Raw genomic sequence first — 12,818 nt, 5'->3', positions numbered from 1 at the left:
ATAAGAGCAAAGACCCACCCCTGCAAGCACTAGAAAAATCGTGCCCACATGCCTAAAAATACTCTCGACGCTCTTTAGAGAGAGACTATATACATATAATAGACCGAGATTGACATAAGAGAGAGACTTAAGCAGGCCTTGGACTTTGGAACCTTCAGGCACAGACACTCATAAGGTGAGCCTCACTTGCTCAAACCTTCTGCCACCTTTATTGGGATGCCTTTGTGCCATGCACTAGGGACCCTAGTGAGGGAAGAGGCCTTGCTCCATGCGCTAGAACCTTGCGACGTGAGCCCTGATGCCAAGCGCTAGGGGATCGAGTTTTGTGCCCAAGCGCGGACCCATTAGCAACATTTGTGTATAGGCAAAGAGTCTTGCCTGAACCCTCCGCCTCCTTTACTGGCATGCCCCTACACCATGCACTAGGGACCCCGATAAGGGGAGAGGCCTTGTGCCATGCACTAAGACCCTGTAATGTTAGCCTTGATGTCAAGTGCCAAGAGCTAAAGAGATCGATTTATGTGCCCCAGCGCATACTCATTAGCAACATCTGCGTATAGGCACATAGTTCTCCTTTAGCCTACAAGACGGCTACGGGAGCAAACAACCCATGATAAACCTCTCATACAGTGATGCCCATAATTAGACACATGCCCTCCCCTCACAGTCGATGCTAGGCGCAAAGAGCCTCATTACCTCATGGTGAGAGCTAGAGAATGGGGTCTCTTATTCATCTTTGGCATATGAGCCCCCATGACGTTATTGAGACAACCGCTCGTGTATGCCAAGGCCATCATGACCCTGTTGGTTCTAGACACTGAAGACGAAAAATCAAAGACCAAAAGATGTCCTACGCCATGCAACTGGACTCCCACTCCTATTTTACCATCTAATCAAGGGTTTTCCTCTAGGGATGTACTTAAGGCTTGTGCCAAACGACAACTTGGAATGTAGTGACTCCAAATATTAATGAAAGCAACTCAGCCTGACTTTCTTTGAGTGTGTGATGTGAAAGCATTCGTGTTTATGCATAACAAAGTTCTAAACACTCGATAGCCTTCCAAAGGGTAGCAATAATTCCTCGATGCAACTAAGAAACTCCGAAACCCCATGGTGTATGTTGTTTGCAAATGACATAATTTTGATTTTGATTAGATGTGGCCATTAATTGCTCATTCAAAAGCAATTAACAAAAAAAAAAAAAAGTTTTTTTTTCTTTCAAAAGGGATTTGAAGACGTTTCCCATGCTAAATGAGCAAAACCACATGTTAGGGGCAAAACACATTAAAAATCCATTCATATAACATGCATTCCATATATCAAGGCTATTCATGAAATAGCTCATATTGTGAACATGTCATATACCCGAACTCATGGCATGCACTCATCAAGTGAGCCACACATGTACACTAAATCTAGATTATTGAAGTTTTTCTCTAACAACCCATTTTTCCTATACAAGTCTGACCTACCTGATTAGTGAACCAACTTCATTTTTAGCCCATGGCATGTTCACAGTGTATCTACATGATGAATGGCCTAGATCTCTAACACAATGGCCATATTTGTATCCAAGCATAGAGAATACCACAAAAAAATTGTATATATTTTTAGCATTAAACACATAGTCGTACCATATGGCCTCATGCGTAACATGATTTGGAAAATATTTTTTTCTGAAATTCAATCAGTCAGCCCGCAAAATGGGTGCAAGCTTGTATTCCGGAATGGATAAAGGCTTTTTGTTTGTTCATCTTGTTCATATTAACTGATTTTAACATAGGGAAAGCTAGAATTCTTTTCAATTTTTTTTGCTTAAGTTATCAAGTGATCACTTTTAGTACACGTGGTAAATGGGTGTGAGATCCGAACCGACCATCAAGAAGGTACTAGACAGGAAAAGAAAGGAAAAATGAGACATATTCGCAAGCTAAACAAGTCGGGTGAAGTTCTCCTCTAAATGTAGGAACATCAGCTCTGAGACAGACAGACAAAAGAAACTGACGTCCTATGGGGTTGTGATGTAAGGATTGGGCCACCACTTCGACACAATCGACATATATAATGGAAAAAAAAAAATGGAATTGTCGAGAAAGGTATGGGAGGAGTTTAAAAAATCTTGCAACCATTGAAGATGATTATAATATAGAAGTCCTCCAGCTACCTTGCGAGGCGACCAAATTTATCCAAGTTTCTTGTTTTTTTTTTTTTTGAAAGATAACGATTTATAATAAAAGAAAGCAAAAAGAAACAAAAGAGAAGTGAGAGACTGCTGAGAAAGCAGAAACAAGCTACACCTCAAGGAAAAGAAAATCAAAATCCCTAAACATATCTACATGAGAGGCCCATTCGATCATTTAGCTTTTACTGTCACAACTTCAGCCAAATTAGACAAGTTCTCAAAACATCAGCTATTCCTCTCTGCCCAAACAACCCACTAGATTGCTAGGATAGCCATCCTCCACAATCTAGTCTCTCTCTTTCCTATTCTGATTCCATGCCAGGCTTTTAAGAGAAGGTCCATTGACTCCGAAAAACACCAGCTGATATTAAAGCGCTTCAGAAAATCCGCCCAGATTGAAGCTATATAAGGGCAGTGGATCAAAAGATGATCAGTCGATTCTGCTTCCCCCATGCAGCACGGGCAAACATTAGGTAAGATCATCCCTCTTTTTCTCAAATTGTCCACTGTAAGAATTTTTCTTTTCCCAACCAGCCATCCAAAAATCAGAATTTTCAGAGGAGCAGAGTAGGACCAAACCTGGTGAGAGATCTGATCAGCTGGAGAGTTAAGGTTGAAGCGAAGCATCTTGTAAAGGGATTTGACTGTAAATTGAAGCGATTTTTCCGCTCTCCACATAATTTTGTCTTCCTTCAATTGGTTTGGAGAAGACTCAGATTCACGTATTCCTCAATCTCCCAGTCTTGGAGATTCCTTCTACATTGAAGATTCCACACCATCTTGCCATTAAGAATCGAGTAACAATCAGCAACCCATACTTCCTGGTCAGGCGCCACCCGAAACATATTTGGGAACCTATCTTTCAACAAGGGTTCACCCAGCCACTTGTCGAACCAGAACAGAATTCTGTCACCCTTTCCTAACTCAAAGTTAATACCTTGAATGGTCCTTGATTTCATCTGAAGAATGTCTTTCCAAATAGCCGAGGATCTGTATAATGACGAGTCTTTCATCTACCACTCCCCTTTTGATCTGCCGTACTTGCACGTGATTAAAGAATTCCATAAACTATTATTTTCCGAGCCCAATCTCCAGATCCATTTGCCAAGAAGGGCTTGATTCATAGATTTTAGATCCTTTATGCCCGCTCCACCATCTTTAAAGTGCTTCCACACTTGCATCCATTCCACTAGGTGAAACCGCCTCCTCTCCCTCCTACCTTTCCAAAGGAAATTTCGTCTTAGCTTCTCTATAGAATCTAAAACAGAAGATGGGCACTTGAATAAGGACATGAAATATACGGGCAAATTGGAAAGGGCTGCCTTTATAAGCGTCAGACAGCCTCCTAAAGATAGGAACCTACATTTCCAGGCTGCTAAGTATTTTTCAAATCGGTTTACAACCTTTTCCCATTGAACTGTTGGAGGAGAACCGATGCAGAGCGGGAGGCCAACATATGTTGATGGGAAAGATCCTGAGGAGCAACCAAGCATATTTGCGTAAACAGAAGCTTCCTGCTTCTCCAGATTCACTCCAAACATTTTGGATTTGACCAGATCGATTTTGAGGCCCGATACAACCTCAAAACATTGAATGACTGTACGCAGATTCTGAATCTTTTCAGTATTAGCTTCGGAAAAGATGAGACTATGGTCTGCGAATTTATCCAAGTTTCTTCTTAACATTGAGCCTAATCTTAGAAATGTGGCTAGACAAGAACATTCCATCATAGATTTTTTTTTCTAAATGTGGTTTTTTGGGGTTGTTTTGCAACTGGATTACGGAAGACATATGGTTAATTGTGTTTTTTTTTACAATGTGTTTTATATTTAACTATTTATATTTAGTAGTTTCTCCTTGTAAATTGGAATTTGAATTAGTGGCCCACTTAATGCTTAGTTTAGCAAAAGGATCCGCCCTGAGCTTTAATCCATCTTAAATAATGCCCTTATATGTCATTTGAAAATTTTATAGAACCTACCTCCCCAAGCTCTGTCGGGTGTGAATACCCAATTACAGGCAGTAAACAATTTACAAATATCCAAACACAATCAATTATTTATTTGTAAACAACTTACAGCTTAAAACCAAACAGAACAGGCTGTAAACACTTTATGTGTATAATTCCTTTACGACTTAAAGATTTTACAGGCATCAAAACAACCCCTCGATAAGTTTGCGTGACTTCATCTCTCTCCTAATCACCTTGAGCCAAAGCCCTTTCAGGCCCTTCATCCCCAATCAAGGTTAACCATCTTATTGGGCCATCTCTGGCTTTCATAGAACATGGTTGAAAATTACAATCATGGTTCAAATATCAGTATTGGTGCCTGTATCAGATGGCTCCAAAACTAATATGAATCAGTGTGCTCTGAAAAAATAATAAAAAGATTAAAATGAGAGAGAGAGAGAGAGAGAGAGAGAGAGAGAGAGAGAGAGATCTGTAAAGATTAAGAAGAAGAAAAAAAAAATTCAACGAAAATGGCAGTGCTGTAAAATCTCAGATCTAACAAGGGCAAAGGCAAAGCAATCAATCACTTGAAAGGAAATAAAGAAGGACGCGGATTGCCTCAGCCGGGTGCTGCAGGGGATTCCTGCAGCCCTAGGCTCTGTGGGACCCACCGTGATGAATGTGTTATATCCATTCCGTGCATCCGTTTGTCGAGCTCATTTTAGGAAATGAGGCAGACGAAAAGCTCAAGTGGACCACACCACAGGAATCAGTGGGGATAAAGACGTCCACCGTTGAAACCTTCCTAGAGCAAACCGTAATGTTTATAACCCATCCAACCCGTTCATAAGGTGACTCCAACCTGGATGAAGGGAACATACCAATATCAGCTTGATCCAAAAATCCTGTGGCCCCCACCAAGTTTTTAATGGCAAGCATCTTTATCCCCACTGTTTCCTATGGTGTGGTCCACTTTAGATTTGGATCTGACTTATGTTTGGGCTCACATCATAAAATGATCTGGCAAAACGGCTGGACGGAGTGGATAGACACATACATAACGGTGGGACCCTCAGAACCCAGGGCTGCAGGAATCTGTGTCCACGAGAGAATAAGAAATGAAAAATGGCAGTAGACTGAGAGCAGCTCCGTTTTGCACCTGAGAAGAAATAAGTGTAGAAGAGAGGATGCGTACAACGCAACCATGCGCACAGTAGCAGAGAGTCATGGCGGGGAATTAGACGCCTGCAGAATGACTACGAAGGAAAATGGCTCTCATTTCTTGGATTGAGGAATTAATACCATACACCGCCTGAGTACGAAATGTCTTACGCATCGACATGCCTATTCTACCGTGAGCATGCATTTATTTTATTTTCAGACCGTTCAAACTGTGGGCCACATCTAGGATGGATATAAAGATGATCTCATCCTTCTGATCCTTTTTACCATGAACTGATGGTTCAAAGGGAATATCAGTTAAGAGGGTGGACTTCAGATCGCAAATGTCCATAAGTTGGATGTTTAGATCATCCGATCGATAAGATTTGGGGGTGATTTACTATCGACTGCGTGTTCCATTATTTGGACGATTTGGATTGAGGCAGATGCATGCGACGTTTATACACGGGCCATTCCGGTGGGGCTGTGTGATCACCGACCAATTACCAATTCGTGCGAGAGAGAGGAAGTCAAGCTCGCCGTAATAAATGACCAATTCGCGAGAGAGAGAGAAAGTCAAACTCGTAAATGATCAGTTCGGGAGCGAGAGAGAGTCATATTCTGACGAGAGTATGACTTCTATGTTAGTTTTTAAATTTTAGACAATGGTGGTGACTCATTCTTATCATTATGGTTGCACACCGGACCGGTGGAACCGGTATATCGGACCGGAACCAACCATACTAATCCGACCAGAACTGATCATACTGCACGGTTTGGTCTGATTCTGAAGCGCACCGTTCTAGTTCAGTTTCTTTAAAAAAAAACCGTTGGTTCTGTTCGATTCTTGGTACGAGGATATGTAAAATTCAACCGGACCGTAGAGCCAAACCTTGGATCCCAACCTCGAACTGGACCACTTAATCAATAAATATTGAGTTTTTTTTTTTAAAAACAAAAAAAGTATAAAATTGTATTCTCCCTCTCAGCTCTCTCTCTCTCTCTCTCTCTAATGGTAACCATGTGATTGAGCTAGATTATTAAAAAACTATGCAATTGGGCTGGATTATAAAAATAAACCATACAATTGGATTGGATTATAAAATGCCCAGAGCCGTAAAGCTGAACTGGAACCGAACTGGTTTTTTTTTTTTATTTTTGGGATCGGCTCTGATTCAGTTATAGGGTGCAAACGGTCCGGTTCCAGTTTTGGTTTTCCTGGAACCGTTGGGACGGTTAAGTTCCAATTTCACCCTAGAACTGGACCGAACGGAACCGTGTGCACCTCTACTTATCACATGGGGGCGGTAATGTACAGCTATCCAAAACATCTAAATTGTGAGTTCCATAGCGGCCCATCAAGCAATGCTGACCATCCAATTAATGGATATCAAACGGATGGTTAAAAGAGAAATAGCAAGTGGTTTGAATTCAAAGGCAAAATAATATGACAGTGCAAAATTTTCGTTAATGATCCATCAACGGTTGGATCCGCAATTTGGATAGTCTGGATTGCCATAAAACTATATTATGTTGAAGAGTCAGTATCAGTTCTTAAATTATGTAAAAGTATCATACATGGAATTTTTACCCAGAAAATCTTAAAAAGTGGGAACGTTCTCATAAATGTTTCTTAGAAATCTTAGAAAATGGGCATTTTTAGCCATGTTTGATTGTGGCAATTTTCTCATAAATGTTAAGAACTGTTCAAGCCATTCATGAAGAGGGCCACACCATGGACTTGAGATACCCAACTTCCTCAACATTGGCTGAATCATCCGTTTGCAAGCCACCAATTGGGGGTGCCAGAAATAATCTGATATGAGAGATAACAAGGCAGGGCCCATCACGTTACAGGGCTGACCAGATGAATGGATTACAATCACAGGATTACACAAGGGGCCTCCACAGTAAACCAACACTTGTTTTCACACAGAATAATTCAAAAATCCACAACTTCATGCTTGGAACATAACCCAACTCCAACCTGAAATAATCAGTTGTATACTTAACAAGAATCTTACAAAGAATGGCCGTTCATGGAACATCTCCCACAATACAGGGAGAAAGCTCACCCCAAAGTCCTCATTGTTTCCTACCGAGAGCCGAAATAGCCATTTCAAGTACAATTCCATCGCTGGATGGAAACCCATACAAGAGTTAGCCTCCATAATCCCTCGTTCTAGACTAGCTGAGGGAATTTTTCTTCTTATTGAAGAAAATGTGTCTGAGAATTGGACATGGATGGAGTTTTCAGAGATGAAGATGAATGTGTGGCAGTTCCAATTATGCAATTATTTTTGGGTTTGCTCCACCTTGGCTCGGATTTTCTGCTCCAAAACAGCCATCTCAGTTTCAAGACTGAAAATTCTGTTAAGTGCATGCATATTTTCAAGGATCTCATTAAGAGTTCGGCTATCGTTACCATCACACCTCAAGTGCTGCATGGGCCCATGAAGGAGCTTGTTCACAATGCCCCTGCTAAGATCGTCCACTGCCCGCCTTGTTTTCTTTGGGATATCATCCCCCAACTTCGACAAGCATTTCTCCAGCTCTGAAATCCGAATTCTCTCTGCATAAGATCTTAGTTTCTTGATAGTAGGAACAGTCTCCAGAGAGTCCCTCCAAGCCTCGAACTGTTTTGATTCTTCGTTGATGATTGACTGAGCTTCCATTGCTTTTCTGTGGCGGTCTTCCTTATTAGCTTCAACTACTTCTGTAAGATCGTCAACATTGTATACTCGTGCAGACTCAACGGTGGAAACACAGGACCCGACATTCCTAGGAACGGAAATGTCAACAAAAAGCCTCAAGCCCCCAATCTCCTGACTCACGGGTGGAAGGGTTTCAACATGCTCTTTCAAGAACAATGGTGATTCGGATGCTGTGGTAGTGAATATGACATCAGCTTCAGCAGCACAGGAGAGCATTTCTGACATGGGTTTGTAGATTATTTCGACATCTTTCAGTTCCTCACGGATTGCAGCAACTCTTTCCTCTGATCTGTTTACAACGACCATTGTAGTGAACCCTTTGGCTACCAGATGTTTGATCACAAGTTTCCCCATTTTGCCCGCCCCAAACACTAACATTCTGGCAGAGGTAGACTCGGATTTTGGAAGCTTCATCAGAGCCAACTCAACAGCAGCAGAACTAACAGAAACTGCCCCAGCTGCAATATTGGTTTCCGTCCGGACCCGCTTCCCGGCTGTAATTGCATGCTTGAACAGCCCACTGATGTTCCTTCCAAAACCAGCGACGTTTTCCCCAACTTTCACAACGTGTTTAACTTGTGCAAGGATCTGTCCTTCTCCTAGAACAAGAGAGTCAAGCCCAGAAGATACTTCAAATAGATGCTGGGTAACGTCATTATCACACAACAAAAACAAGTGCTGACGAAGCTCCGAAACAGGAATTCCACTCGTCTGCCAAGGAAAATAAAGAAAATAAATAAATAACAACAGTTAAAAGATATTATATCAATTCTTACATCAACCTCCATTTACAATCATGCATCAATTATTTGCAAAAGAGCAAGATTTGCAGCGAGAGTCAAATCCAAACGCAAATGCAAATGCAAATGAGTTGGATTTTGAATCCTACTCTTCCCAAATGTGTGCAAGATATACTACTCTTGCCACACTTTTGCATGATTTGAGCTGTTCATCAGGTGTGACAGTCTACACGTGCCATGGTCCAAAAGCAATCCAGCACATTCATCTAGTGTGTCCCACATAAACATGTTCTTGATGTCATGTATGTGCAAATAGATCTATCATTCAAAATTCTACTGTCCCGAGTAGCCTATATTGCTTGGGATAAATTGAATCAGTGGTGAATACCTTTGCCATCCATTCAGTAACTTCTCGAATTCCCCGGTGCCAAGAGAGAGCAACTACATATATTTCCATTCTGTTGCAGGTGCTAAGAACAGCAGCTTCCTCTATATGATTCAAGCCACAGAGCTCTCCAATGGCACGTGGCCACTCAGCTTCAGGAATAGCAAGCTTTTCACGCATCTCCACCGGTGCTGTATGAACACTAAGTCCTACAACCACAATGCTGCTCCTTTCCTTCATATATCCTGGTAGAGAATTACAAGAATATGATTATTTAAAAGCCCTGTGGTTGCTTTCATGCAAGTTTTCCTACTGCAAGTTAAGTAAAGCTCATTGCCACTACATCTGAGATTGAAGTTCCAAAATTTTCCAGAAAGAAACACATGGACCTAAAAATTTCACAGATCCGGAATGCACAAATATAGTAATATTTTTCGGTTAAAGAAATGAGAATGCACAAATACAGTAATAATTTTGGGTTAAGGAAATGACAAAATGGGAACACTCAGACCAGAAATAGGCTGCATGCACAATAAATCATTCCATCAGATGATGGATGGGTAACCACACAAATCTAGGCAAATTGCTTGGTGCCACTCATACGCTTCCAAAAACCATACAAATGACTCTCACATGGACGGATCATCTATCTGGGAAAAAAAAAAGGCTCTGGGAATAAGTTAAAAATCATGCATCTAAATTCCAACAAAAAATATATAAAGAAATGCCAAAAGAAGCATCTTGTGCAGTAACTCTTCATCAGTGATTCACATAATTTTCCATCTCACTCAATAAATCCATGATTATTTTTTTACCATCAAGATTCTCCAAGTCATACGCCCAATAAGAACATTCAACAACAAAATTAATGAAGCCCTCATACGCCTGATGGTCACAGGAGTTTTCCACAAAACAATGGCCATTTTCCCTTTTTTGCTATTACAATAGACAGTTTTAAAATCCTTAACTGCTCACCTTGAACTGAAGAATAGCCCATCAACAAAATTCAACAAAAACTATGATTCCAGCGACATTTTTCCAACAATTTGCATTAAAATACAACCTCCAAAAAAAAAAGGAAAGGAATTCCTGATTTTTCATTCTGATTATCCACCTAGCATTCAGATTAATGCTTAGGTTGTTAAATTGCATAAAGCTGTAAACCAATGATCTAATTCAAATAAATGTACAAATCAGTGACTTCTTTTTCCCAAAGAAGAAAAATAAAGAAACTGCATGGAATCATAATCTCGCAAAAAATTAATAGATGTTTGAGTTTTTCTCACCAGTTATCTCGCAAGCATTTAGATTCTCACTAATGCATCCCGATTTATGAACCCCATAATTAAAACTTGGTGAGGTAAGAAATAAAAACCATTACTAAAATTTGAGAACAAAAACTAGATTATCCACAAGAAAACTGCACTTAAAATTCCCCAAAGAAAAAGTCCATTTCTCCATTTCTTTATGACATCTACAAAGACTATCAAAGCCTTAATTGGCTATCGAAATATCAAAATCCCATCAAACAAATTCAGTGGTATAAAAAAAAGGACCCTCCATTCCCATGGATTCCTATTTTTAGGGGGGTTATGTTTGGATAGCAAGTGACAATCTCATGTTCTGCTCACAATGGTCAGCTCATATCTTGAGCGTGATAATCTGATTATGGAAAAGTTTACTGATCGTTATTTCCAATCCCGCTATTTCCTTTGCTATCCAAGCAATGCAAAAGGTCCAAAAATGGAAGAAATAAAAAACTTTTGAGTTTTCTTTTCTTTTCCATCAATCCAAACAGACCCACTTTCGATTCATAGGAGCAAAGTGGCCACACGTGCCATTATGAAAGCCCGACTTTGGGTCACGTCGCGTGTGTGCACTGATATCTGATTGCATCAGCCCCATCACCAGAATCAAATCCAGGTTGCCAAACATATCTGACAGAGTCCAATTCCCAGGGAATCCAATTCCTGAAATTGAATTCTCAAGTAATTCCCCGATTCGGTCATCCAAATTTGACCCAAAAAAAAAAAAAAAAAAAACGACAGTACCAATGATAAAAGCAAAACTAAAAAATTCCAAAAAAACCAAAGCGCATTTCCCTGTCTCTTCACAGACTCTATCAAAATCATCAAATCCAACCATCCCATCAACAAAAACCATAAACCCTATACCTTTTTTGCGAATTTGCAAATTCACAATCACATATTAAATTAAATAATATAAAAATAAACAAAATAATTTGAAAATTGACTTACTCTCTGCGGCAGACGTCTTGAGCTGCTCGAGAGCAGACACGCTCGATGTCCTCAATTCAATCTTCTTCTCATCTTCCGATCCGAACTCACATTTAGGTTCCGAAACAGCCCTTCTCTCAACAACCCTTCTCTGATTTCTGGCATTTGGGAAGGAAGCAATCTTGAATTGAGGAGAAGGATTGGAGGAGGATCTGAATAGGGGAGGTTCCAATTTTGCCCTTGGAAACAAGGTGGCGAGTCCAATCGCAGCAGCTGCCATTGGAGCAGCTACGGAGCTTCAGAGGAAAACCCTAACCCTAGAAAGAAGAAGGCGAGCGAGAGAGATTCTGGGATTTGGCATTTAAGAAGTCAGAAGGTGGCGTTTGGTGGGAAACGGTTGACCATGGCAATTACAGACACGCAGGATTATTTTGGATTTTGATTTCTCGGATTGGCGTGTTCAACACACGCTTTTCCGCCGGCCTCTTGGACTTCCTCTCTTCTCTCCCACGTGTGCCACGTGAGTCAGATCAGGGCCATTGATCAAGATCTGGTCGGTCCACTCACTGGTAAACCTCATAAGCATGTGAGAAGAAAACGGTTAGAAATAAAATGGTTAATCCGATTGTGGGCCACCAGATGAATGGGCGAGACTGATTTTTGGATGAGGTGCATGTTAAGTGGGAGAACGGATTAGGTGTGGCCTTGACTGTGGGGCCCACCTTGATGTATATTTTGCATATCTAGACCGTCCATCTGTTTTTCCAGCTCATATCAACCCCCCAAAAAAAAACAAAAAGCAGACACGAGTGTCAGGTGGACTATACCGTAGGAAACATTGGTCATTAAACACTCACCGTTAAAAACATTTTGGGCCCAGTGTAATGTCTATTTACCATCCAACCTGTTGATAAGGTCAAGTAAACCTGGATGAACGAAAAAAACAAATATCAGATTGATCCAAAACTTTTGTGGCCCACAATTAGTTTTTAATGGTAGATCACCACTTTATCGGATGGTGTGGTCCACCTAAAATCGTGATCTGCTTCTTCTTTTTTTTTTTGGGAATCATGCTCTAAAATTATCTGAAAAACGTATTAACGGCGTGGATATACAATGCATACATCAAGGTGGGCCTCACGGTCAGGGTCGCACCGTCTCGGGTGAGGCTGGGCCGCGCCTAATCCACTCCCGTTCAACGCAAGCCTCCCGAGCTCTTTGGGGCTCACCCTGTCTTGCATGCGAAATCCACTCCGTCCATGCGGTGCACTCTGCTAGGTTCTGGTGCCAAAAGTCATCCAGATCCATAACTCATGTGGGCCACACCATATGGAACGATGGGGATGGAATGCCAACCATAGGTTTGTGTGTGAGGCCACCATGATCTTTCTCTCTCATCAAATCCGTTCATCAGGTGTGACTTGCCAGGATGAAGAGAAGATACAGTA

At 41.1% G+C, this 12,818-nt stretch overlaps 1 protein-coding gene and 1 long non-coding RNA gene across 2 annotated transcripts in view; both read right to left on the bottom strand.

Moving 5' to 3' along the window:
- LOC131229245 (uncharacterized) overlaps nt 1-5,388 on the bottom strand; it is a 30,442-nt gene extending 25,054 nt beyond the window's left edge. Inside the window, exon 1 of the long non-coding RNA XR_009163239.1 lies at nt 5,293-5,388. This is a non-coding gene — a long non-coding RNA (uncharacterized LOC131229245). The remainder of the gene's footprint in view (nt 1-5,292) is intronic.
- Nucleotides 5,389-7,201: 1,813 nt separating this feature from the next.
- Nucleotides 7,202-11,766, bottom strand: LOC131229200 (glutamyl-tRNA reductase 1, chloroplastic-like). The gene is made up of 3 exons (XM_058225087.1): nt 11,392-11,766; nt 9,137-9,378; nt 7,202-8,719 (listed from the first exon to the last, which is right to left on the bottom strand). The coding sequence occupies exons 1-3, from the start codon at nt 11,648-11,650 to the stop codon at nt 7,589-7,591; spliced, it is 1,632 nt and encodes a 543-aa protein (XP_058081070.1). The 5' UTR covers nt 11,651-11,766; the 3' UTR covers nt 7,202-7,588.
- Nucleotides 11,767-12,818: the final 1,052 nt, after the last annotated feature.

This window comes from Magnolia sinica, chromosome 16 (genome assembly GCF_029962835.1).
Source record: "Magnolia sinica isolate HGM2019 chromosome 16, MsV1, whole genome shotgun sequence".
Classification (NCBI taxonomy): domain Eukaryota; kingdom Viridiplantae; phylum Streptophyta; class Magnoliopsida; order Magnoliales; family Magnoliaceae; genus Magnolia; species Magnolia sinica.
The sequence above is the reverse complement of the archived record's forward strand: the minus strand, read 5'-3'. Positions and strand labels throughout refer to the sequence as shown.